Here is a 26,878-nt window from a genome sequence, read left to right on the forward strand (position 1 = left end):
AATGGAGCTATGATACAAGAGCAAAGAAAGAAGGCAAGAATAACTCCGGGAAATCTTATTTAGGCACCTAGGTGGATGATTATGCCATTGCCAAGGTAGGGAAGGTGAGAAAAGGAGCAAGTTTAGGAGAAAATAGCTCAACTTCAATTTGGATATATTTTGTTTAAAATTTTTATGTGACATCCAGGTAAATATTTCCACTGGGCAGTTGGTAATACAGGTTTTGAATTCATAAGAGAAGTCTAGGTTGAAGAAACAGATTTAAGAGGCTGTAACAGTAGTTCAGGTAAGCAAAAAGAACTCAACACTGCAAGGAAATTATTCTGCCTCTGAGGATGAAGGAACTTTTCAAAGAGATCTTGACATTTTATCTGATCCTCTAAGAAAGAGTAAAGGAAAGGTTTCTCTTGGCAGAGCAAACCTGTGTGTATATAGTATACAGAACACTAAAACCTCAACAAAATCAATTTGTTAATAAGTTTATCTTCTCTTTAATATTTCAAGTACAAAAGCTTTGAAATGTTTCTATGGATAAAAAGACAGAATGTAGATTTTAATTTTTCTCTTTCTCTGTTTCAAAGGAAAGAAGATTCTTTATGATATACTTGCCTTTGCCAAAGAAAGTGTTAATTCTCATGTTACCACACTGGGACCTCAAAATTTTCCTGCCAATGACAAAGAACCATGGCTAGTTGATTTTTTTGCCCCTGTAAGTTATGTTTATCTGTCAAATTTTGATATTGTCATTAACGCTTGTCACAGCAAAAAAAACATTTTCTGGGTAACCTTGAACCATGAATATTAGAATCATGTTACTCAGTTTGGCCACTGTCACGTATTACTTCTAGGAAAGGCTGATATACTTGCCCCTCCCCTCCAAGGACTGAGAATATAAATGCATAAGATTTGTAACTAAGTGTGGTTTGTCTTACTTAGCATTTGCTTGTTGTAAAAATGGTGTGTGTTTTTTTGTTTCATTTGGCTCAGTGCTTATGAATATTTTTTCTTTCATAGTGGTGTCCACCATGTCGAGCTTTATTGCCAGAGTTACGAAAAGCATCAAAGCATCTTTACGGTCAGCTTAGGTTTGGTACATTAGATTGTACAGTTCACGAGGGACTCTGTAACATGGTAAGGCAAAGTACAAAAAATTTATTCTAATTAATGTTTTTGTAAAATGCTTTGGCAGCCTAATGTTAAAGCAATAAAATAACTTTCAAATGTACATCTAACATTTAGAGTAGTAACAAATTATTTAAAGAAATAACTAACAAAATGATACAAAATTATGATTGGACTAAATGTAAATAGATAATATGTGGTTCACTGTAGACAGGGTCTTATTTATGAAACTCAGAAAAATATTTAGGTGACTTGATAAAATACATGATTATTTGATTTTTCAATTATTTAAGATTTTTTTAACCTAATATTACCTTTTGGTGGTCTATAGTTTTTATTCTTTGTCTTTTAAGTGTAGTTAATAGAAATTAAACAAGCTTCTTAACTTTTGTTTACATACAAAATATTTTCTTAGGTTAATAAATACTCTTCAGTTTAGGAAGAACTAGAAATTATAAAATATCCTTGGGGAAAAAAAAACCTAAATAAAATCAAGCCTCCACATATCAGTGTATAGGAAATCCAATGACAGAGGAACATGTCAAGTGACACCAGGTACATAAAATCTTCAAGTCCCAGCATGTAGAGAACTTTACAGGACAAATACAGTTTATTGGATATATACATTGAAAGAAGGAACAAAGAGATGAAAAAGACTTACAAGACGTATCATTTAAATGCAGTGTCTAGGCCTTGTTTGGATGCAGTTCAAATAAACTAACTCCAGAAAAAAAAAAACAGATAATTGGGGAAACTTGAACACTGGATATCTGATGATTTTCAGTAATTATTATGATGAAGATATACAGATGGCCAACAGGCATATGAAAAGATGCTCAACTCACTAATTAATAGAGAAATGCAAATTAAAACCATAATGAGGTATCACCTCATACCAGTCAAAATGGCTGTCATCAAAAAGTCTACAAACAGTAATAAATGCTGGAGAGGGTGTGGAGAAAAGGAAACCCTCGTACACTGTTGGTGAGAATATAAATTGGTGCAGCCACTATGGAAAACAGTATGAAGTTTCCTTAAAAGAGCTGCCATATGATCCAGCAGTCCCACTCCTGGATATGTATCTGGAAAAAGCAAAAACTAATTTGAGGAGATATGTGTACTCTGGTGTTCACAGCAGCACTATTTACAATAGCCAAGATATGGAAACAACCCAAGTGCCCATCAACAGACAGTTGGCTTAAGAAGATATATGTGTGTGTGTGTGTGTGTGTGTGTGTATAATGAAATATTACTCAGCCATTAAAAAGAATGAAATATTGCCATTTTCAGCAACATGGATGGACCTAGAGAGTATTATACTTAGTGAAGTCAGTCAGACAGAGAAAGCCAAATATTATGTGAAATCACCTACATGTGGAATCTAAAAAAATACGAATGTATATACACAAAACAGAAACAGGCTCACAGAAACTTACTGTTACCAAAGCTTGTGAGGGGGACAGATAGGGGTATGGGATTAACAGATACACACTACTATACATAAAACAGATAAGCGGGCTTCCCTGGTGGCGCAGTGGTTGAGAATCCACCTGCAGATGCAGGGGACGCAGGTTTGTGCCCCGGTCCGGGAGGATCCCACATGCTGCGGAGCGGCTGGGTCCGTGAGCCATGGCTGCTGAGCCTGTGCGTCCAGAGCCTGTGCATCCGGAGCCAGTGCCCTGCAACGGGAGAGACCACAGCAGTGAGAGGCCCGCGTACCACCAAAAAAAAAAAAAAACAGATAAGCAACAAAGACTTACTATATAGCACAGGGAATTATATTCAATATCTTGTAATAAGCTCTAGTGGAAAATAATCTGAAATATATATATATAAAACTGAATCATTTTGCTGTACAATTGAAACTAAAACAATATTGTAAATCAACTATACCTCAATTTTTTTAAAAAAAGAACATTTTAAAAACAAGTAAATGTGGGGTGACACACATTTACTTCTATTATGTTTTTAAAATGTTCTTTTTTACATCTGTGTGAGGAATAATTTCATTCCACACAGACATGCATGCCTGTGTAGGCACACATACACTAAGGATAAAAATTATGAATGGGAATGAATTTGGCTACGTTAAATGTTAAAACTATTGCCAAAGAAAGAGACATTATAAAGTCAAAGCAAACAACAGACTGAAGAAATATTTGCAGCACATATAACTGACAAAACCTTACTGTTCAGAATATTTAAAGACTACAAATCAATTTTTTTAAAATAGAAGAAAAATGAGAAAGTGTACAGAAATTTTGTAAAGGAGGAAATTCAATAAATATGGAAAATGTTCGACTTGACTAGTCATCAAGAAAGTACAAATTACAGCAATAGTCATACATCCTCCCCATCCATCAATTTTTTAAAAAATTTAGCTGACAATAGCAAGTACATGAATAAATAAATTATCCAGTCACAGAGTGGAATAACCAGAGGACTTAAAACTAGATTTATCTTTACCAGCATGGGTAAATCTCAAGAATATAATGAAAAAAGCAGGTTGCAGAATAGTATAGAGTATGATGAAATTATAGAAAGTTTATTTGTAAGTGCTGAAACATTACAATATACTGCTTAGGGATACATATGCATGTAGCCAAAGTGTAAAACATCAATGGATTGGATACATGATCTTTCCTGGTGTCAGGGAGGAAAGGAAAATGGGATCAAGAAAGAACTTTCAGCAGTCTGCCAGAATGGCAGAAAAGTTAATCATCCTTAAATGTAACAGAGGTATACGTGAATGTTTGTTAGATTATTGTTTCTTTTCATTATGTTTGAAATTTCATTAAAATAGGTTTAAAAAATGAAATAAATAAGGCCTTTCTTTGGTTTTGAATGTCTTGTATGCAACTTTAAAAAGGTGCTAAGCAAAGATAAAAAATTGTGATAAACTAATTAATTTGAATTCCTGTAGTTTTTCTACTTTTAATCTCAACTTTTAAATATCCTATAGATAATTAAGCAAAGTTTAAAGATACAATACTATTGCATCAAATTCACCTGGAATAGAGGTCAGGATTCACTACTCAGTAATTGGTTAACTTGACCAAGTCACTTAGCCTCTCAGTACCTCAGTTTCCTCATCTATAAAGTTGACTTACTAATTTTAGCTTCTGAATAGAACTGTTGTGAGGAACATGAGAAATTCCACGTGTCAGTGCTAAAAAGGTGCTCAGCACATAATAAGGACTTGTCAAATGTTAGATAAAATTATTGTTTTGTTCATCTAATGGGTTATTTGTGCTCATTTACGAAAGTTTGATAAACATTTCCATTGTTTTTTCTAAAATTATTTTTGAATCCTAGTCAAAGATTCCAATTTGCTAATGAGTGCTTTTCAACTTTGAGGATGCAAAGTTTAGCTACAGCAAATCCACAGATAGGGATCTCTTTATAACTTTTTAAAAAAATAAATAAGAAAAACTTTAGAGAAGTGCTTTCTGGATTAGTGTTCACACTAATTCTGAGGAGGAAATTATCGTATTTTTTACCATAAAAGCTGAATTGAGCAAAGAATAAAAAGTGACCTTATTTTTAGGGCATGATTCATAATTCTTTAACCTAAAATACAGTTCTATACACATGAATTATTAATTTATTTCCTTATTCTTGCTATTTTTTTCCCTTGATTTTTCTTCTATTTCTAAACAAATTGGAGTGTTTATTATGGTATTAAAAAAAACACTCAAGCGAGAGATTAGTCTGCTCTTTACATCCTCATCCACCTTGGTTCAGGAGAGCAGAAGAGGACCAGGCTAATAATTACCCATACTCACTTCTCAGTGTTTCAGTGCCTGTGGATTGTATGGCTAATGGAGTAACCATAAATAAGGATCAGATACTCAGGAGTACAACAATAAATCTATTTCCTTTGCTAAATCTGGCCAGGCTAAAATTTTTCAGTCACCAGCAGTTTAGCAATGAGTTTTAAAAATCTTGTTGTTACTTAAATAAAGGCAAGCTGCTTATGAAATTGAAACAGTTGGGTAAAGTGTATAAAATCTTTGTTTAATTTGTATTCTCATTCCTAACAGTATAACATTCAGGCTTATCCAACAACAGTGGTATTCAACCAGTCCAACATTCATGAATATGAAGGACATCACTCTGCTGAACAGATCTTGGAGTTCGTAGAGGTATTTTAAGTTATAGCCTGTGGCTATAAATCCTTCCATGTATGTTTACACTTTGTATGAATATTTGATAATGTGTAATAATAAGATTTGTTCTTTTTATGCCAAAACATTTTCTGACAACATTAATTTGTTAAATTTTCTACTCTTAAATATTATAGACTTATTCTCAGAGTTTATAGCAAGTATATGTTTTGTTTGTTACCTACTATAGTGCTTTGTACTTATGGGCACATTAACACATGAAATTGTAACTTTTACATAAAGCCTTGTCACCCCCTTTCCCTGTTTTCTCAGGTAGAATTACCACAGATTATTTCTATTCGGTCCCATATAGATGAGATAGCAGTGAGCCCCATTCTTGTATAATTCCAAGAAATACGTAGCTAAGGACAGTCTTACTCCAACTGCCAGTGGAGGGCTTCTTCAAGCCCAGGCAGCTTATGCTGAGCCTGCTGTGTTATTAGCCCAGAAGTGCTCTACATCTACAGCATCTCCTTTTTTCTCACTAATAGTCTTAATTGACTAAAATAGTTACAGGGGAACTCCTAAGAGAGAAATGAACAATTCTAGCTTATTATCCATGCAGTGACCATTCTACTTTCTGTCCTGCTCATCTCTCCCTCCTCCTCCAAAGTAATAGTTTTTTGTTTTGTGTTGTTTTTTGATTGTTTCCCCAGGGAAGCGAACATCTTCATTAGTATTACCCAATCATGATAGACTGAAGCTCTGTTAAAACAGCATTTGGAGCAAGTGATCTGAGGTTGTGCAGTATCTCAAGTCGGAATGTCAGAAAAATAGAATAGTAGGCTTTCCATAAATAATTAAAGGGTCATTTCCAAACCAGTTATTGGCTCCAAAAAGAACTATATGGGCTGTGTAGACATCTGGGCAGCTCTTGGAACTCTTGCCTCATCTACCTCTAACCTTAATTAAAGTTGCCTCTTTTTTCTACCTAAGATGATTTTAGTGATGTATAGAAATAAGAAAATATACCTTTATTTAATAAGACTGATGGGCAAAATCCAAACTTAAAAAATAAATTAAGGATCATTTCTTACTTTTTAAAGTAATTCATTATAGATTCTCTTTATATATCCTAATGTATCTTTTGATTATTCAGAAACAGGAACCTTTCTAAATGACATATACCAACAATTTGCCAAGAATATATGAACTACTTTTTATATCTGTTACAATGAACGCTGTATTCTCTTTAGGATCTTATGAATCCTTCAGTGATCTCCTTGACACCCACCACTTTCAATGAACTAGTTAAACAAAGAAAACATGACGAAGTCTGGATGGTTGATTTCTATTCTCCATGGTGTCATCCGTGTCAAGTCTTAATGCCAGAATGGAAAAGAATGGCCCGGGTATAGTAAAATAGTTTATTGTAAATCGTAACATTTACTAAGAATGTTTATTTAACAATTATTTTGAAACTGAGATGAGTGAACCCACCTCTAGATTATCACTTAATAAAAGTTCTGATCACTTTTTATATACCAGTTAGATTTCAACTCTGCTTCTCTCTGGAATATGAGTAGTATAGAATAATTACCCTTTTTTCTATGTCACTTGGTGTATATTTGACCAAATTTCTGCCAGCATCAACACAAAGATCTCCTTTATTTCCTATTAACATTTTTCTACTTCTTCATTTTTAGAGCTTAAAGATACAGTTTCTTCACAATATTGTGAGACTTTAAAGTAAGAAAAAAATGGCCTTGATCAATGAAACAGATTTTTAAATTTCTTACAGAGCAGTATAAATCATGAAGGACTGGGAACTAATTATTTAAATACCAGAATGGAAAATGAAATTACTATTTTGTATTTATTTCTAAAATAAATAATAAACAAACCTAAGAGTTAAAATTATTTCTAGTATCTTAAATTCTTAATAATATAATTTTCTGCTCTTTTCAATAAAATTTTTAAATTTGGGTGTGACTCAGTATGCTATCTGTGACCCATGGCTGCATTTGAAAAAGTAACTCTTTGAAATACCATTGCAAAGAACTTCATTAGTTCTTGGTTTCTAACACTTTGAATTTTATAACCACACAATTTTTCCCATGTCATAGATGAACAAAATCAATTATTTAATCTGCAACAAGTTCTTGACTACAAAATTAGATTTCCAGTGCATTACTATAAATGTTCTATTATGTTTTAAGCCCTTAACCCATTTTTATTTGGTGAAAGTCACTGACAAATAATATAATAATCATCTCACAGTGACTATTTCTCTATTGTAAACATATAAAATAGTTACAGTAATTTTATTCTAATTACTTTGATCTCTTTTCTTTTATAGACATTAACTGGATTGATCAATGTGGGCAGTATAGACTGCCAACAATATCATTCTTTTTGTTCCCAAGAAAATGTTCGGAGATACCCTGAGATAAGATTTTTCCCCCCAAAATCAAATAAAGCTTATCAATATCAGTAAGTGTTCTCTAAAATTTGAAGATGTTTATATAATCATTTATTTATACAGTTAAAATTTAAAAGTTATCCTAACTAAATAAAAGTTAAACCACCAGTATTTTGGGGATCCCACCATGTTTAAGATAGTGTGCTAATGAGAAATTTACAAGATGAAAAGTGAATTGAATAGTCCCACTAATCATGAAGCTGACAATCTTGTAAAGAAAATGAGGAGAGGAAGAACATTTATTTAGCCCCTATTTGGTTTCAGGTATTCTACCAGAGGGTTTTTGCTCACATTGTTTCCACTCATCTTCATGGGTCTTAAAAAGTGGGTAGGGGGGCTTCCCTGGTGGCACAGTGGTTGAGAATCCGCCTGCCGATGCAGGGGACACGGGTTCGTGCCCCGGTCTGGGAAGATCCCACATGCCGCGGAGCGGCTGGGCCCGTGAGCCATGGCCGCTGAGCCTGCGCGTCCGGAGCCTGTGCTCCACAACAGGAGAGGCCACAACAGTGAGGCCCACATACCACAAAAAAAAAAAAAAAAAAAAAAAAAGTGGGTAGGAATTTGATAGACAGTAATAACTGGAATAAAGGTTCAGAAAGTAAAGCCCTGGAGATTCTGAGTTTTGCCATTACCACAGATCTATGAATGTCCAGCAGGCAGCTAAACATTCAGGTCTGTCCAGAGTACAAAAAGACATTGAGACTAGAGAAAAATAGATTTGGAAAGCCATGTAAGCAGTATTTGCAGCTAGGTATATCTGAGGAAAGAGATGCTAGATGAAGTCAGTCAACTAAACTTTTCTTTTAAATTGCTACAAAGAGATTGTTTTCTGAACATGTCCAATAATAGAAAATAACTGTCTACAACTTAACGTATTTTTTCTTCTTTCAGTAGTTACAATGGTTGGAATAGGGATGCTTATTCCCTAAGAATCTGGGGTCTAGGGTGAGTAATTAAAATATGTATCATTGTATAAATTATATTTAATGCTATTTACCTTCCTCTCATGTCTGTAGCTAAATTTACTGAGTTAAGGTTCTAGCATTTTAAAGTACTTAGTAAAGAATTATAATTTACCAAGATAAAGTTGTGCTTTATTAATTACATTGTCATTCTTTGAAGTCATTTAACTTAGAAAGATTTGCAGTATTCTATTTTAGATGTTTGCTTTGGTTTTGTATAATGAAAAATAATTTTCATCCCTTGTCACAGATTTTTACCTCAAGCATCTATAGATCTAACACCTCAGACTTTCAATGAAAAAGTTTTACAAGGGAGAAACCATTGGGTGGTTGATTTCTATGCTCCTTGGTGTGGACCTTGCCAAAACTTTGCTCCAGAGTTTGAGCTCTTGGCTAGGGTAAGTCATGTCTATCTACTTAAATAAGTTGTGGTCACTGGCATGTTTTAATAATTAGATAAGACATAGTAAATATAATTTTATTTCTTAAAATTTTCCTTGAATTTAAAAAACTCTGTTCCATTTCTGTGATTATAATCTTTGCAGTAGATTTCTTCCTTCTTTATTAAAGCTTTTAGCTAACATCCTTATCTTGGTTGACATTGTCTTCTTAACCAAAATAGCCAGAAACCTCACTTCTTCTGCTTGTTCCTTATTTTCTTCTCATCACCATTACTCTGCTGCCATCCAGGCAGTCACTAGATCCTATCAGTTCTATCTCCTAAATGCTTTTCAAATCTGTCATCTCCTATCATCTCCTCTGCTAGCCTTTTGTTCAAGCCTTCATCATCTCTCATCTAGACTCAATCATATGTGCCTCTTAACAAGTCTCATATTGCCAGTCTACCTTCTTCAGTTCCACCCTGATGATCTTTCTGAAACATTGCCTTCTCTGGCTTCCTGTTAACCACATTACTTGACCTGCATCCTTGACTACAAATCTCTGATGTGACCCTTCTGACCTCTTCAGCTTTCTCTCTCTCCCTGACCTCACACCTTACACTCCAAGCACAACAAAGTACTCCAGGTTCTCCAGGTTCTCTTATGTACATGCTGTTTCCTCTCTAAAATGCCTTTTCCTTACCTTGGTCATCTGGATTTTTTTTCTCCCTATCGTACAAAACCCAGCTCCAATGGCATTATGTATTCTCTAACCTTCCCACTTAAGCAGTGTCACCTGGATATCAGGTACTCCATCAGTGGGCTTATACGATGCATGTTAATTATATATTAAGATATCTTTCTCCTCTGTAAAACTTTGAGCTTTGTGAGGGCAAGATACATTATATCCCGTGTCTTAACTCAGTAAACGCTTATAAAATTAAACTAAATGCAGTCTGTTTTGGTGTTTCTGTCATAACAGTCCTGTGAGTGGCCTCATCCAGAACGATAGCTTCCTCACCTCTATACTCAAGGAATTTTGCCTTTGGCTATGAAATATTCATTAGAATGAGAAAGTCAGTACCAGTTCCATCAGTCTAAAACAAAAGCTGAACATCCCAAGCCGGGGGAAATTTTTAGCAAAAGGATTTCAGAAGCCCTATGGAGCCATAAAACATTGTTTTAGTTATTGACTGGTCTTTGAAATAAGAGGTTATTCATTTTTTTTCTACTTATATCTTCTTTTCCTCTTATACTTCCTTTTTCTCCAATAAGTCTAACAAAAGTTTTATTCCCTTATCCCTTAAAAACTTAATTATATATTTTGTAATGCAGCAATATCTTGCATATATAGCAGAAAATTATTAAAAAGGTCATTCAGCAAATCCTAAGCACCAAGTAGCATTATGCCAAATATTAGGGCTAAAAAAATGGAAAGACAAAAATGCCATGTCTTTAATAAGATTTTAGTCTAGTGGGAAGATAAAATGCAAATTAATATATATAAATCAATAGGATCATTACTATAGTGAAATTAGAGTGAAACGAGTATGGGAAGAAGAAGGTCACAGTCATGCCAGGAGGAGACAAAAGGCTCCACAGAAAAGTTAGTATTTGAGATGAGAATTACAACATGACTAGGAGTGTGGCTCTTTGAAAGGGTTGGCTAGAGAGTATTCTAAACAGAGAAGACATAATTTGCAAAGATACAGGGACACAAGACAGTGGAGCATGTTCAGGCTTCTCCACTGTTGGTCCAGGATTACCAGAAGATAAAGACAGAAGCAGAGTGGCAAAAACTGAGGCTCTTAAATAGGCAAGAAGGAGATGGTTTGGTCTGTTTGCCTACACTATTCACATATGTACACTCTTCCTCACTGTTTTCATACTGTTCAGCATGTATTCTATATAAGCATTGGAAGAGAACTGTTGGATATGTCAGATCCATTTTATATTTTAGAAGGATCACATTGAATGGGCCATCAAGATCAGAGAAAGATCAGAGCACCAAAAACAATATGGTGTCCTTCTGTAACCTAAAGTACAAGTCAACTAGATTTCTCTGACTTTCACTGAGTGTGTGTGTGTGTGCACGTGCGTGCGTGTGTGCATACATGCTTCTGCATGCATTTTTGCTGGTGCCCTAGCACAAGTTAGTCCACCTGTTGAGTACCCCAGCCTTGGGGACAAAATTAGAGGTAGCAAAGATATTTTAATTGTCCTGAAGTGAGAGGTGATAAACTGAACCAGGATTATGGCTGTGGTGATAGAAAGAATGGAACAAGTGTAAGAGAGATATAAGAATGACTAGGATTTAGTATTTGTTTGTGATAAGTATAGTAGAAAAAGGAGTCTAGGATGGCCCTAGTTTCTGGCCTGAACTGAGTGAATAGTTGGACAGAAGGAGTAGTGGGTTAAGGCAAAAGGATTCATTTTAGAAATGTTATGTTTAAGGTGCTTATTTAAGTGAAACAGGCCAGTACATAGTTGACAGAAATCAAGGGGAATAATAGGGTTCAGCAGCATACAGGTATATAAAATCTCCCTGGGAGATTTTTCACAGTGAAAACAATTGTTGATGAGAGATGGATCTGTGATTGGACATTTTAATTTGAGGGCTGGGTGTAGGAGGAGGTCCCCATGCTATAAATGAGGAAGAATACCCAGAGGAGTAGAGTAGCCAAGAGAATAGTGACAAGCCAAGAAAGAAAAGAGGGAAGAAACGTGTGGTCAGTAGTGACATACCCATTAAGAAGACTGAAAATTGTCCATTCAGTTTGGCCAAGTAGAAGTCATTGGTGAACTTCTTGTGGTTTCAGTGGAGGGAGCAGTAAGAATAGAAGCAAGCTAAAATGCGTTGATAATAAGTAGATGATGAGGAAGTGGTCAAAGAACAAACTGCTCAAAAAGAGAAAGAAAGAAGCAGGGTGGTAACTAGAGGAACCAGTGCAATTAAGGAAGGAATTCTTTTTTGGTCATATGTGTATATACTGAAGAGTGAGAAAGAGCTCAGAGAGAGAGGGACCAGAGAATGTAGACATAGTCAGCCTTCCACAAGAGGAAGAGTGCTTCCTCAGCAGATGAGGACAGAATCCGAGATGTTTGTGGTGTGACAGACACATGTGGGTAACAGGAGGAAGGCGAAGAATTAGTTCAGGATAAAGCTTCTCAATTTTCTTGATAAGGCAAAGGAGAGTTTATTTGCTATTGGCGGGGCTGTGCTAGGTAAATAAGAGTTCAGAGCTAGTAAGAATTTGGAAGCAATCTTGTTTGAATGGAAATGATTAAAACTACGTTTTTTTTTAAGTAACAAATCCTTAGATTTATATATATTTAAAATTTTTAGTATCATATTGCTTTGTGGTTGCCAGAATAATATATGCCAAAGAGAATAGCAGAGCATATTTTTCTCTTTTAGATGATTAAAGGAAAAGTGAAAGCTGGAAAAGTAGACTGTCAAGCTTATGCTCAGACCTGTCAGAAAGCTGGTATCAGAGCCTATCCAACTGTTAAATTTTATCCTTATGAAAGGGCAAAGGTATGTACATGCCTTCTTCTACGTGCCTCCTTTAGCAGGTAACGCTTTTTTCTAGTTTCTTTCCCTTTGTCATTTTAAATTTCACCGCATGTCACTGAAACAAGCTTCTTTTCACATGCACACCAAGTGATTTTAAAAGATTTTTCTGCCTCACAGTTGATATGATCTCCATTGCCTTAAAATGTTTATACTCCTGAATAGGGAACTACTAAATAGACACACCAAAATACTAATAGTAGTTTTCTGTGGGTGGTAGAATTCAAGGTAGTTATTTTCGGTGAAGTTTTGTATTTCCTACTTTTATAGAATTAATATATATTATTTTTATAATTAGTTTTTCTAGGAAAGAAAGAGAAAATTAAGAGAATACTGTCATAATACTTTTGAAATAGCCTTAGTACCTGAGCATTTATCTTGAGGAATACTTATTAATGGTTTAGACTGTAAAATAAAAGTTAGGGTTCCATGGTTCGTTCATAATTTCTTTTTTGGGCCACTGACAATATGCTTTTTTTTTTTTTTTCCTTAAACAAGAAAACTTGGCATTTACCAGTGGGTCTCTATGGTCATTGATACAAAAGCTTATATCTTTCAGCCAGTATAATTGCTAACTGAAAGGACTCATGACCTTTGCTGTCTTCCCAAGTAAAATAATAAGACATTTTTGACAGTAGAACTGTGATAAAAATAAATATCTGCCATGCATTCATGTTTTCTCATGAAACATTGAAATAATTTCAAATGTTTTAATATATACTTTTTAAGAATATCAGATTAAGACCTTGTGTTATTTACTTGTGATTATAATATATTTTGAAATAGAGCTGAAGAAATTAGATGATGAATTTCAGAAATGTAGATTTGTCAAATGTCTAGATTTTTCAGTGAAGGATTTTGATTTATGAGGAAGTTATCTCTGTCTTAAGAACAGTCTGGGGTAAGCAGAACTCAGTGATAGTAAAGGAGCTTTATACCAGAGCCTGAATCTTAATTCCTTTGGAGTCACTAGCTTCCCAGTTCTCAGAACACCTGAGAATTAGGTGACATAAATAGGTATCTTATTCAGGTAGAATGATGTTAGGGAAGTATCAGTATAATGAGCAGTCACAGAATTAACCAGGCCATACAGGGAGCTGTTTGAAAACATGATGTTACCATGTGTCCAGAGGATAAGATTGGGACCCAAAATATCCCCATCCAAACGGAAAGGCAGGGGTAGAATCCAGAAGTCTAGCAGACAAGGCCAGAGCAGAATGGTGATTGAAGTGAGAAATTCAAACCAGGTGAGCAGCTATACACAGAAACAAAATCCTAGCATACAGTTTGGAGTTCCCACCAGGAAAAAGGAAACAGGTGGCTCCAGATCCAAAATAAGCGGGCTTGGATTGACCTGTCCTCTCCCTTGCTTTTTAGCCACCTTCCTGCTGTGGGCAGATGAGCACCAGAAATATACATTGCTTTGCACTGTTGTAGTTGGTCAAGGTTTTGTCTAAGCCAATAACTTTAGATTAGAATGTTTTGAGTCCTCTGGGGACATCTTAAACAATTTAGATGTTTTGAGGCATTTGGAGTTAGCAGTGCATTTTAATCAAGGTATTAATTTACATGTTTCCATAAAAGTATTGTTAGTATTTATTTCAGGTAAACTATTGGTTAACTGCTTTTGCAGCAGCATTTCCTTAAAGAAATTGAAGTTTTTAAGGAATATTTAATCAAGTTTCTTAGATGGAAATGTCATGTTTTGATTAGATACTTAAAAGGTTATAAGAAGAATGTTTTCAATTTTAGAGAAATACTTGGGGAGAGGATATAGATTCCAGAGATGCAAAAGAGATTACTACCTTAATATATGAAAAATTGGAAAACCTCCAAAATCATGGAAAGAGAAATAAGGTAAGGACTAAATCTAGAGCTGGCTTTGGCAAACAGTATTTAAATTTATTCTTACTATATAGAATATGTATTAATAAACAGTAAAATGAAGCTTCAAAAATTAGTAAGGTAGTTAGAAATGTCTTCTTTGGAAAATATGACAAATTTAGCCTCTAGACACTCATTTGCTTAGAAATTGGGACAAAACCATTTAACAAAAAAATAGTGACTATGGGTCATAAGTTATTAAAATTTGTTCAAATGTAAAAGCACTGATTTGAGCCTCATAACACTTTGGATAGCAAGTTTTCTTTTGTTCTTGGTATAGTCAGGATGTATTAAAACCTGTATTCATCTTGCCCCCCACCCTTGAATTATTAATCTATGAAGAAGCATTGCAGCCTCTTTCCTGCTATTCTTCAGAGGGCTATTCATATTTTTCTTTTTTAAATCAGTATCATTCTAGGACATTTAGAAACAGACCAAAGAGTTTACGAATGCTAGAGGGCTTTCTGAATGGAATTTAATACAGTCACACAAGAGGTTTCTTGGATTCTTTCCCTATAAGGTGAAAAGACGAAAGAACAGCACAGCCTCTGAAGAGGGCTAGAGATGTCTGGCTTTATAGATCCATATTAGAACCACAGACCCTGGTATAGGAAGCTTTACAACCTACCTCAAGAATTATGTTTTATCCAAATCTAAAAGATAGAAAAGAGATAGTTAAGAAACTTTTTTTTGTTTCAGTGAACAAAAATGTTTTTCTGATATTTTGGCTATGTTCATTTTCTCAAGATGTTTTATTTTTAAAATTGTGACTTATCTCAAGTGAAACATTTGAAATCGAAAATAGTCATAAAGTAGAATATGCTAACTGAAATTAAGTTATAGAGCACATCAGACTTTGAAAGTGTGGTAAGTTATAATTGGTATTATCTGCCATGGGCAGGTGAGAATTGTGAGATACTTTTTCCATTGTTATAACAGGTGAGGTATACTTCATCTGATTTATTAAATAAGAATATTGAGTATTTTTGAAAAGGTAAAACTTAGGTCAGTTTATTATTTTTAACTTCTTTTTAACATTAGATGTTGAAAGAGAAAGGAATTCAACCACTTTTACATTATTATTGTAGGATGAACTTTAATGATGTTGAAAATGAAGAAAAAATTGGAAAGAAATTGACAGAATACATCAGAAGCCACACCTTTTCAGAATGTTACTATGTTCTGGATGGGAATAAATGAACATTATCTTGGACTTGTAATTGCACTGCTTGAATTCTGTACAACATTAATATAAATGAAGGGTCTGCAGACTTTTTCTATAAAGGGCCACATCGTAAATACTTTAGGCTTTGTAGACCATAGATGGTTCTTTTGTCACATATTCTCTGTTTATATTCTGTTTACAACCCTTTAAAAAATGTAAAAACCATTCTTAGCCTCAAGGCTGTACACAAATAGGCCATAAGCCACATTCAACCCATGGGCCACAGATTGCTGACCCACAGAAAGATGTTTAGGCTGGCTGGCTCAAACATGAGCCTGCTCTATGATCTATGTACATGCTAAGTTATACAAAGTGTACTTTATCAATTCAAGTTTTGTGGCTGGCCTGAAAAGAGAACTTGGTTTTCAGTCACCTGTTCTCCTAAAAAAAATCTCTGAAATTGATTATCTGACCATGTATTTCATTTAAAAAAACATACTCAAAATGTGGGAAAATAAACAGATACCCTATTTTCATGCTGTATTATAGTGAAGAGATTCATTTTCTTTCCTTTTCTAAAGGTTGAAGAATTGTTTTTAATTTTTCACATATGAGAAAAAAATTTTATAACAGAAAGTAAACAAATCCTATTGATTTCTATAGTATCCATATATACCTGAGGGGAAAAAATATTTATAGCAATTAACTGGGCAGTGTAGAGTATCCCAAATATTTCTGTATTTTAAAGATATGTGTTCATTTATTTTCTGAATTGCTTTCATAATGTTTTCCCTGTGATGGTTATTGATTTTTGAAGCATCTTTCTAATATCTGTTTTTGACTTCTGGACTTTGTTTTGATGCATATCCTTTATTTACATTTGCCTTTTTTCCTTCATGGTTTTCATTTTCAGTCTTGTCCAATCTTTATTATTCAAGAAGGAAAAATTAACTTTGTAGATTTGTTTCCCTAAAGCTCATAATGATGCTGTGTTTATTCCAGTTATTTACTGTTGGAGGCTGCCATTTTCAGATAAATATTGGCCTAACTGAAGTTAATTTTGTTAAGAAAATCAAGTATAAAAATTTAAGGATGGGATCTTTTCGTTTCTTAATTGTTCAGGCTCAAAGAATCCAAATTTTTTTCCTTGCACATTAACAAAACATTGTAACATGTAGTTATTTAGTTATAATTCAGAGTGTATGGAATGGTAAAAATCCCAATTGATCAAAAGAGGTCAACAGATTTTTTCTTAAACTTAAGTTTTCCCAAAAACCTATTCGAATCATGCTTTATTATGTTGGGAGAATGTTGTGTGTTTTGTTTTGTTTTTACCCCATTCCCCAAAATTTCCTCATAAAGGTTAATTTATAACTGCAGTTTATCCATAAAGTAATCGATTTTTTTTTTCATTTTCAAGTGTAACCCTATTCTTCATAGTCTCTCCCATATTGTTTCTTGTGTATCTTTTAACTTATCTTGAATTCTACTTTACACACGTGGGCACATACAGAAGAGTCACCACTTCTAACCTTAATTTTATACCCTTTTTAAAAAAATTATTTATTTTTTGGCTGCATTGGGTCTTCATTGCTGTGCGTGGGTTTTTCTCTAGTTGCAGAGAGAGGGGGCTACTCTTCGTTGTGGTGCATGGGCCTCTCATTGTGGTGGCTTCTCTTGTTGCAGAGCACGGGCTCTAGGCATGCAGGCTTCAGTAGTTCTGGCTCGCGAGGTCTAGAGCACAGGCTCAGTAATTGTGGCGCATGGGCATAGTTGCTCCATGGCATGTGGGAACTTCCAGGACCAGGTCTTGAACCCATATCCCCTGCATTGGCAGGCGGATTCTTAACCACTGCGCCACCAGAGAAGCCCCACCACCTTTTTTTTTATTATTATTACTTATGATCAGTAATGGCAAGTGCCTTTCATTTATTAAATTTTCAGAGCCTAGAAGATTTTCAAAATTGGCTTGTTTCTACAAGAATTCCAAAATGGAATGCCTAAAGAAGTTTTGGTAAATATTTACTGAACTTGTACCAATTATGAGAGTACCGCTATGCTGGACACAGAGAAGTGTGCAAAAGTAAACTAAACCCAAGGCTTAGTCCCTGTCTCCCTAGTGTCTATAAATTCACAATTCTGACATGGGACCCATAAACAAGCTTATAGATACCTGTACCATTACCTATAAATAGAATGCCAAACTTACTGGTTGAGAAATATCTTAGGCAGTAAATGAAATAGTAAATATTATGTATCCTGTAACTGGGCCTAGGTATGTGCCCGTAGAATCAGCTCAAAAGCCAGGACTACCTGGGAGACATGTTAAGTAACATGTAGCATAAAAGTAACATGCATCAGAATTTTCTGCAATCATGTCAGTATCATTGGGTATTTTAAAACTGCTGATAGGATTAAAAGTTCTAACGGCCACATTAGTGCAGTAGAGCACCTCTAGAGTGCCAGGTAAAACATGGCATTTTTCTCAGCAGCACCATTTTTGTGTGCAGCTAGCCTTGGGTAACACAGCACCATTTCTCGCAGACCAGAGTGCATTCTATCAGGCAGCTAGACTTGAAAATTACATGTTTAATGTGGTTATGTGACACTGTTGGGAATGTGCATTTGGGGCATTAATGATGCTTGCCTGTTCTAGTTTCCCAAATTTTATTTAATGTCTTTCATATCTTTTTCATTTTAAGGATATGATTAAGATTTTAAAATAAAATAACTCAGAATAACTATTTTAATATTTTAAAGGTTTTTAAATTTGTCCTTGTTTTCTAACTGTATTCAAAGCAGGAATTTTCTTTGAAGTGTACAGTTATTAGAAAAGGCATTACTATGTTGTTTCCTGTGGGACACCTTTTACAAAGATACTTAATATAAGAAAGTTTTTAATGGAGAGGTAGTGTTTTTAAGCCATTTTAAACAATTTTTGTGTAATAGTCTAATTTCTTCGGTCTACCAACAAACTCAAATGTCTCATATTCAGTCCATCATGACTGTTTAAAAAATAGTACAAAGTTTAAATTAACAAAATGCATTTAAAATTTTCTGTAATGATACTTGCAGGATAAAATTGATTCTGAAGATGAGAAGGAAATAACCTTTCTGGTAGTATACCACTTTATATAAACCAAAACTTTAACTGTACCTAATGGGAATTCCCTGGTGGTCCTGTGGTTAGGACTAGGCACTTTCACTACCGTGGCCCAGGGTCAATCCCTGGTCAGGGAACTAAGACCCCGCAAGCCATGCTGCACAGCCAAAATTAAAATAAATGTACCCGAATTCTTCTGGTGAATAATCTTGTTTTTAGTAAGAGTAATAAGAAAATTTAGGTCAACCACCAAGCTAAGTATAAATGTATTACTGATCATAAAGATGTTAGTGATTTACTGGCTTGAGTCTTTTTTTTTTTTTTAACACTAGATTTGCGTTTAGGTTCTTGTACAAATTACCCACAGGTTTGAACTGTGCAGTTCCACTTACATGAAGATTTTTTTTCAATGAATAGGTTCTACAGTACTACATGATCCATGGTTGGTTGAATCCATGGATGCAGAATTTCAGATACATAGGGCCAACTCTAAAGTTACACATGAATTTTTGACTGTGCTGGGGGTTGGCAACCCTAACCCACACATTGTTCAAGGGTCAACTGTACTGTCACCCAATCCCCTTGTTAGTGGCTGGATATATTTTGTGAGCGGAAACTAACCAGAATAACAGATAGAGGCTGATGCCAAACTGTCCCATATCAATATTAAATCCAGGAATGTGGTATCTTGACCACTTGATTGCATTATCTTGTCACTTGAGTGAATTGTTTAGTAGCCTGATGTCCTAAAAATTAGTAATCATATGCAAAAAGGTCTGTGCTGCTCTAAATTAGGGTTTGCTTAAGAGTCAAAAGTGGGTAAGTAAAATACATCAGTAGAAAAGATAAGTCCTGGGGCTTCCCTGGTGGCGCAGTGGTTGAGAGTCTGCCTGCCGATGCAGGGGATGCGGGTTCATGCCCCGGTCCGGGAGGATCCCACATGCTGCGGAGTGCCTGGGCCCGTGAGCCATGGCCGCTGAGCCTGCGCGTCCGGAGCCTGTGCTCCACAACGGGAGAGGCCACAACAGCGAGAGGCCCGCGTACTGCCAAAAAAAAGAAGAAAAGAAAAAAAGTCCAACAGAAGGGTCCCAGCATGTGGAGAAACTTGGTCCATCAAGGGCTCCTGAGACAAACCATACACTTAGTACCTGAGATTGGTCCTCATGACCAGACACAGTAGGAAAGAAGAAAACCCAGAAATGTGTTCTTCATCAGTCTGCCCTCTGGTCTAACAAGTGATAGACAATTCTTCATTATTAAACTACTGCTATTCCAAACATCTTGAGAAGGTAAAATATTTTTTTAAAAATAATCAGTAGGTTCCAGTACAAGATGACTCCCAAACTCACCTCCTCCCATGGACAAATTGAATATACAGCTGTATACAGAACAATTCCCTCTGAAAGAAATCTAGAATCTAGCTGAGCAACTCTTACACATCAGGTGAATGAGAAAAAACCCACACTGGAATGGTTAGGAAAGGCTGAGACACTATCTCACCATAAACCCCACCTGGCACAATGACACGACCAAGAGGGAACTCAGGACTACCAGTTTCTCCCTGAGGATCAAAAGGTTCAGACCCCACAGGTGGTGTTCCAACTTTTAAGACTTGGACCCAAGAGATGGGCCCCCAAAGCATGTAGCTTTGAAAGCCAGCAGGGCTTGCCTCCCTGAGACCCACAAGGCTAGTGCAATCTGAGAAGCAGTTCCTTACAGGATTGCATAGACTCACCATGGCTAATTCCACAAGGCCTAGCTAGCACAGAGGGAACATACTGAAACTGCCCAGTCTTTACATGGAACAGGTCTATTTGCTTATCTTAAATGCCTTAGCCTGAACAGCAGTCTTCTACGTTAACACACTCCTAGGGACTCACTACATTACTACTCTACAGAGACCATGGAGGCTGTCAGGCACCATCTTTGTGTGCTCCCTTTGCCTCACACCAGATCACCAGCACCTCCAGAGAGGGAGTTTGTGCAAATATCTGGCACCCCAGCTATTATGGCTGCCACCCAGAGGACATCCCCTGAACACCTGGTTCTGGTGGCCAGCAGTGCTTGTGGATCCCATAGGACTGTAGCAAACAAGCAGTTCCCCACAAGCCTCAGTGCAAAGAAAGCAGACAGAAATGCCATCCCCAGTCTTAAGAGGTATATTTGCATACTCTAAAAGCTGCTGCCTGGGAATAGTTTCCAATCAGCCTGCATCTAAGTGCAGGACTGAGATCCATCCCCTTTGGGACATTGACAGGTCTTGGTACACTCTCCACTACTGAGAGCCACTAAGAACAAAGAAGTCTGCTTGGAAGATCACAAAGATGTGAGAGCCAAGAGCTAGGGCATGGTTAAATGACAAGGTTCATCTACACAAGACCAGTCCTTCAAAACTGGGAGAGCTGGTTTTACCTAATGCATAGAAACCAACACAGAGTCAAGGAAAATGAAGAAACAGAGGACTAGGTTCCAAATAAAGAGCTAGATAAAACCTCAGAAAAAGACCTTAATGCAATGGAGGTAGTGATTTATCTAATAAAGTTTCAAAATACAGTCATAAAGATGCTCACTGAGGTCAGGAGAATGATGCATGAACAAAGTGAGAATTTCAATGCAGAAAATGTAAGAAAGAATGTAGCAAGTAAAAATTACAGAGCTGAAGAATACAATAACTGAACAGAAAAATTCAGTAGAGGGGCCAACAGTACACTAAATGAAGTAGAAAAAGTATCAGTGAAGTCAAAGAAAAAAAGTGGAATTCATCCAATCAGAGCAGTGAAAAGTGAAAGAATGAAAAAGTAAAGATAGCTTATAGGACACCATCAAGCAACCCAGTATTTGCATTATAGGGGTCCCAGAAAGGGCAGAAAATTTTGAAGAAATAATGGCTATAAGCTTCCCAAACCTAGGAAAAGACAGACACCCAGATCCAGGAAGCTCAGAGTTCTAAATATGATCTAAAGAGACCCACACTAAGACAAGTTATAACTAAATTGGCAAAAGACAGAATCTTTAAAGCAGCAAGAAAAAAAAAAAAAAAATTGTTTCATACAAGGGAACCCCTATAAGACTATAAGCAGATTTTTTTAGCAGAAACTTTGCAGGCCAGGAGGGAGTAGCATGGTGTATTCAACATGCTGAAAGAAACAAAAAACTGCCAACTAAGAATAGTCTACCTGGCAAAGTTGTCCTTCAGAATTGAAGAAGAGTTTTCCAGAAAAGCAAAAGCTGAAAGACCATCACCACTAGGCAAGGCTTACAACAAATGTTAAAGGGGATTCTTTAAGCTGAACTGAAATGACACTAGTTAGTAACAGGAAAACTTATGAAAATATAAATCTCACTGGTAGAGGTAAATATATAATTAGATTCAGAATACTCTAATGCTGGTGAGTTAATCACAAATCTAGTTACAAAGGTTAAAAGACAAGTAACAAAAATAATGAATTACAATTTTTTATTTTAATTTTATTTTTTTGGTGATACGCGGGCCTCTCACTGTTGTGGCCTCTCCCGTTGCGAAGCGCAGGCTCAGCGGCCATGGCTCACGGGCCCAGCCGCTCCGTGGCACGAACCCGCGTCCCCCGCATCAGCAGGCGGACTCCCAACCACTGTGCCACCAGGGAAGCCCGAGTTACAATAATTTGATACACAAGAAAAAATGTGAATTTTAACATCAAATACATAAGAGAGAGAAGTAAAAGGGTAGTTTTTGTAGGTTACTGAAGTTAAATTGTTATAGCATAAAGCAGACTGTTATATATAAAAGATTATCTATGTAAGTCTCATAGTAACCACAAAGCAAAAACCTACAGTAGAGTCACAAGAGATAAAGAGAATCAAAGCATATCATTACAGATCATCAATTCACAGATGAAGGCAACAGAGAAGCAGAACAAAGGAACTACAAAATAGCCAGAAAACAATTAAGAGATGGTATTAGTAAGTCCTCACCAACCTATAATTAATCTAAATGTAAATGAATTTAATCTCCAATCAAAACATATAGAATGGCTGAATGGATAAAATAAAAAACCCAACTATATGTTACTGACAAGAGACTCACTTCAGCTTTAAGGACACAGATAGTCTCAAAGTGAAGGGATAGGAAAAGATTTCATGCAAATGGAAACCAAAAGAAAGCTGGGTTAGCCATACTCATACCAGAGAAAATAGACTTTAGCACAAAGCAAATAATAGTGACAAAGAATATAATAAATAATAAATAATAGAATAAAGAATAAATAATATAATAATGGTGTCAGTCCAACAAGAAAATATAACATTTGTAATATGCACCCAACATAGGAGTACCTAAATATATAGAGTAATTATTAACAGATTTAAAGGGAAAAATTGACAGCAATACAATAATAGTAAAGGACTTCAATATCCCACTTTTATCAATGGATAGATCTTCCAGACCTTCGAAGATCAATAAGGAATCATTGGACTTTTAAACAACACGTTTGGCCAGATGGACTTAACATTTACAGAACATTTCATCCAAAAGCAGAAAACTACACATTCTTTTCAAATGTACATGGAACATTATTCAGGATAGATCATATGTTAGGCCACAAAACAAGTCTTAATTTAAGAAGTTTGAAATCATATCAAGCATATCCTTTGACCACAATGGTGTGAAACTAGAACACAATTATAAAAGGAAGACTGGAAAATTTTAAGATATGCAGAGATTAAACAATATGCTCCTGAACAGCAAATGGGTCAAAGAAGAAATAAAAAAATAATTTGAGGGGCTTCCCTGGTGGTGCAGTGGTTGAGAGTCCACCTGCCAATGCAGGGGATACGGGTTCATGCCTTGGTCCAGGAGGACCACATGCCGCGGAGCGGCTGGGCCCATGAGCCATAGCCGCTGGCCCTGCACGTCCGGAGCCTGTGCTCCACAACGGGAGAGGCCGCGGCAGTGGGAGGCCTGCGTACCACAAAAAAAAAAAAAGAGACAAATGAAAATGGAAATGCAAAATACCAAAAGATATGGAATGCTGCATTTCTAAGAAGCAAACAGCAATAAAAAGCCTACCTCAAGAAACAAGAAAAGTGTCAAATAAACAGCCTAACTTTACTCCTAGAGGAACTAGAAAAACAAGAGCAAACAAAGCCCAACGGTAGTAGAAGGAAAGAAATAAATATCAGAGCAGAAATAAATGAAACAGACTAAAAAGTAAACAGAAAAGATCAATGAAACTAAGAGATGGTTTCTTGGAAAGATAAAACTGACAAAACTTTAAATGGGATAAATGAGAAGAAATGGATAATTCCTAGAACATACAATCTACCAAGACTGAATTATAAAAAAATAGAAAATCTGAACAGACCCATTACTAGTAAGGAGGTTGAATTAGTAATCAGAAACTTTCCAACAAACAAAAGTCTAAGACCAGATGGCAACCTTTCTCAAACTCTTCCAAAAAAATAGAAGAGGGAAATTTCCAAACTCATTTTAGGAGACAAGCATTACCCCAATACCAAGACCAATCAGGGAAACTATAAGAAAGGAAAATTACAGGCCAATATCCCTAATGAACAGTGAGGCAAAAATCCTCAACAAATTATCATCAAACCTAATTCAAAAATACAGTGAAAGGGGACTTCCCTGGTGGCGCAGTGGTTAAGAATCCACCTGCCAATGCAGGGGACACAGGTTCGAGCCCTGCTCCGGGAAGATCCCACATGCTGTGGAGCAACTAAGCCCATGTGCCACAACTACTGAGCCTGCGCTCTAGAGCCCATGTGCCACAACTACTGAAGCCCACGCACCTAGAGCCCATGCTCCACAACAAGAGAAGCCACCGCCATGAGAAGCCCACACACTGCAAGGAAGAGTGGCCCCTGCTCTCCGCAACCAGAGAAAAGCCCACACACAGCAGTGAAGGCCCAATGCAGCCAAAAAATAAAATAAATTTACAAAAATACAATGAAAGGATGAAACCTCATGATCAAGTGGGATTTATTCCAGAGGTGCAAGATGGTTCAACATCTGCAAATCATCTGCTAATCACATTTTTTAAATGAAAAATAAAAATCATATGATCATCTCAATATATGCTGGAAAGTCATTTGACAAAATTCAACATCTATTCATAATAAAAACTCAAGAAATTAGGTATTGAAGGAATGGTACCTCAACATAATAAAGGCTGTGTGTGACAAGCTAACAGCATAGTCAATGGTGAAAAGTTGAAAGCTTTTTCTCTAAGATCAAGAACATGAAAAGGATGTCCACCCATGCCACTTTTATTTAGCTTAGTACTGGAAGCCCTAGCCAGAGCAATTAGGCAAGAAAAAGAAATAAATGGCGTCCAAATCTGAAGGGAAGAAGTAAAACAGTTTCTACTTGTAGATGACATGATATTATATATAGAAAACCCTGAAGACTCTAGAAAAAAACTATTAGAGCTAATAAATTAGTAAGGTTGCAGGATACAAAATGAATACACAAAATCAGTTGCATTTGTATAAACTAATAAACTGTCAGAGAAGTTAAGAAAACAATTTCATTTACAATTGCATCAAAAAGGATATTTAGGAATAAATTTAACCAAAGAGGTCAAAGACCTGTACACTAAAAACTATAAGACATTGATGAAAGAAATTGAAAAGACTCACGTAAATGAAAAGACATTCCATACTCATGGATTGGAAGAATATTGTTAAGATGTCCATACTACACAAAGCAATCTGTAGGTTCAATGCAGCATCTATCAAAATTCCAATGGGGGACTTCCCTGGTGGCACAGTGCTTAAGAATCCACCTGCCAATGCAGGGGACACAGATTCGATCCCTGGTCTGGGAAGATCCCACATGCTGTGGAGCAACTAAGCCCGTGTGCCACTACTACTGAGACTGCACTCTAGAGCCCACGTGCCACAACTACTGAAGCCTGCACGCCTAGAGCCCGTGCTCTGCAACAAGAGAAGCCACCACAGTGAGAAGCCTGTACACTGCAACAAAGAGCAGCCCCGCCTCACTGCAACTAGAGAAAGCCCATGCACAGCAACAAAGGCCCAACACAGCCCAAAATTAATTAATTTTTTAAAAATTCCAATGGCATTTTTCACAAAACTACAACAAATGATCTTAAAATTTGTACAGAACCACAAAAGACCCCCAAAATAGCCAAAGCAATCTTGAGAAATATTATTTTTCAAAGTTACAGTAATCAAAATAGTATTACTCTATTTTGAGTAAATTTAAATTTAGACTTACCCTAACTAGTCACTAACCTTTCTTTTCTTAGTTCTGCATTTTGTTTCTTTTACTTTCTATGTTGCTAAACAAGTGAAAAAAAATGTTTAATGATTTATAAAAGTGATATGTGTATTTATATAATAAATTTTTCAGGCTTGGAATAGCAATGTTTCATGTGGTTGGTTTACTATAAAAACTGAGGTTATTGTTAGATCAACTGCATTGTGATTTTTAAAACTACCTCAGCAATTCATTCTCTCCCAAAAACAAGTCACCAAAGAACACAAGACTCAATAATATGACATATCAAAAGGCCTTAATCTAAATCACTATATAAGGGGTTAGGAAAGCTAATTTAATCTGTATTAACTATAATGATAAATTCAAAATGCAAAAAAATACCTATTTTACTACAGAGATTGTTACTTTTAGAATTCATTTTGTTGATGTGTTTTGCATAAACTTAGAAAAAAGCCTAAATGAGAAATTTTTCTACTTCCTCCAATATTTACAATTATCTTCTCTTAGGATTAAAGCCATGGCTTTCTTATGTTCTGCTCTGTTTTCAGAACCTAGCACATGTATGTATAATATATACTCTAATTAACAACCATCAGTATCGTTCTATATTGTTAAATTTGTTAAAATTAATTTGCCAGTAATTCAACTGTGATAAGAATTGTTGGCTAGAAGTTATACTCATATTTTTTTTATATTCTTTTATTGTTATTATTTTGAGGTGTACAACGTAATGATTTGACATTTGTATACATCGTAAATTGATCACGGTAAATTTAGTTACCATTGAACACGTTTAATTGACAGTGCAACCAAGGGCATTGAATCAACAAATATCAAACTTAGCATGTCCAAAACTGAACTTA

At 35.7% G+C, this 26,878-nt stretch overlaps 1 protein-coding gene across 11 annotated transcripts in view; it reads left to right on the forward strand.

The window, feature by feature from the left end:
* The window catches only part of DNAJC10 (DnaJ heat shock protein family (Hsp40) member C10), a 95,052-nt gene that overhangs the window by 45,685 nt on the left and 22,489 nt on the right, over window positions 1-26,878 (forward strand). For 6 of the 11 annotated variants that reach the window (XM_059054587.2, XM_067026427.1, XM_067026426.1 and 3 more), the window contains 10 exons: window positions 582-709; window positions 1,015-1,131; window positions 5,166-5,267; window positions 6,485-6,640; window positions 7,588-7,721; window positions 8,602-8,655; window positions 8,923-9,070; window positions 12,471-12,590; window positions 14,379-14,483; window positions 15,599-18,419. In XM_059054587.2, coding sequence (XP_058910570.1) covers window positions 582-709; window positions 1,015-1,131; window positions 5,166-5,267; window positions 6,485-6,640; window positions 7,588-7,721; window positions 8,602-8,655; window positions 8,923-9,070; window positions 12,471-12,590; window positions 14,379-14,483; window positions 15,599-15,610 — 1,076 coding nt within the window. In that variant the 3' untranslated portion in view covers window positions 15,611-18,419. Of the gene's footprint in view, window positions 1-581; window positions 710-1,014; window positions 1,132-5,165; window positions 5,268-6,484; window positions 6,641-7,587; window positions 7,722-8,601; window positions 8,656-8,922; window positions 9,071-12,470; window positions 12,591-14,378; window positions 14,484-15,598; window positions 18,420-26,878 lie in introns of those variants that run through there. The other 5 variants (XM_067026421.1, XM_067026422.1, XM_067026423.1 and 2 more) reach the window with 1 other exon arrangement.

The sequence above is a fragment of the Kogia breviceps genome, chromosome 2, assembly GCF_026419965.1.
Source record: "Kogia breviceps isolate mKogBre1 chromosome 2, mKogBre1 haplotype 1, whole genome shotgun sequence".
NCBI lineage: Eukaryota > Metazoa > Chordata > Mammalia > Artiodactyla > Physeteridae > Kogia > Kogia breviceps.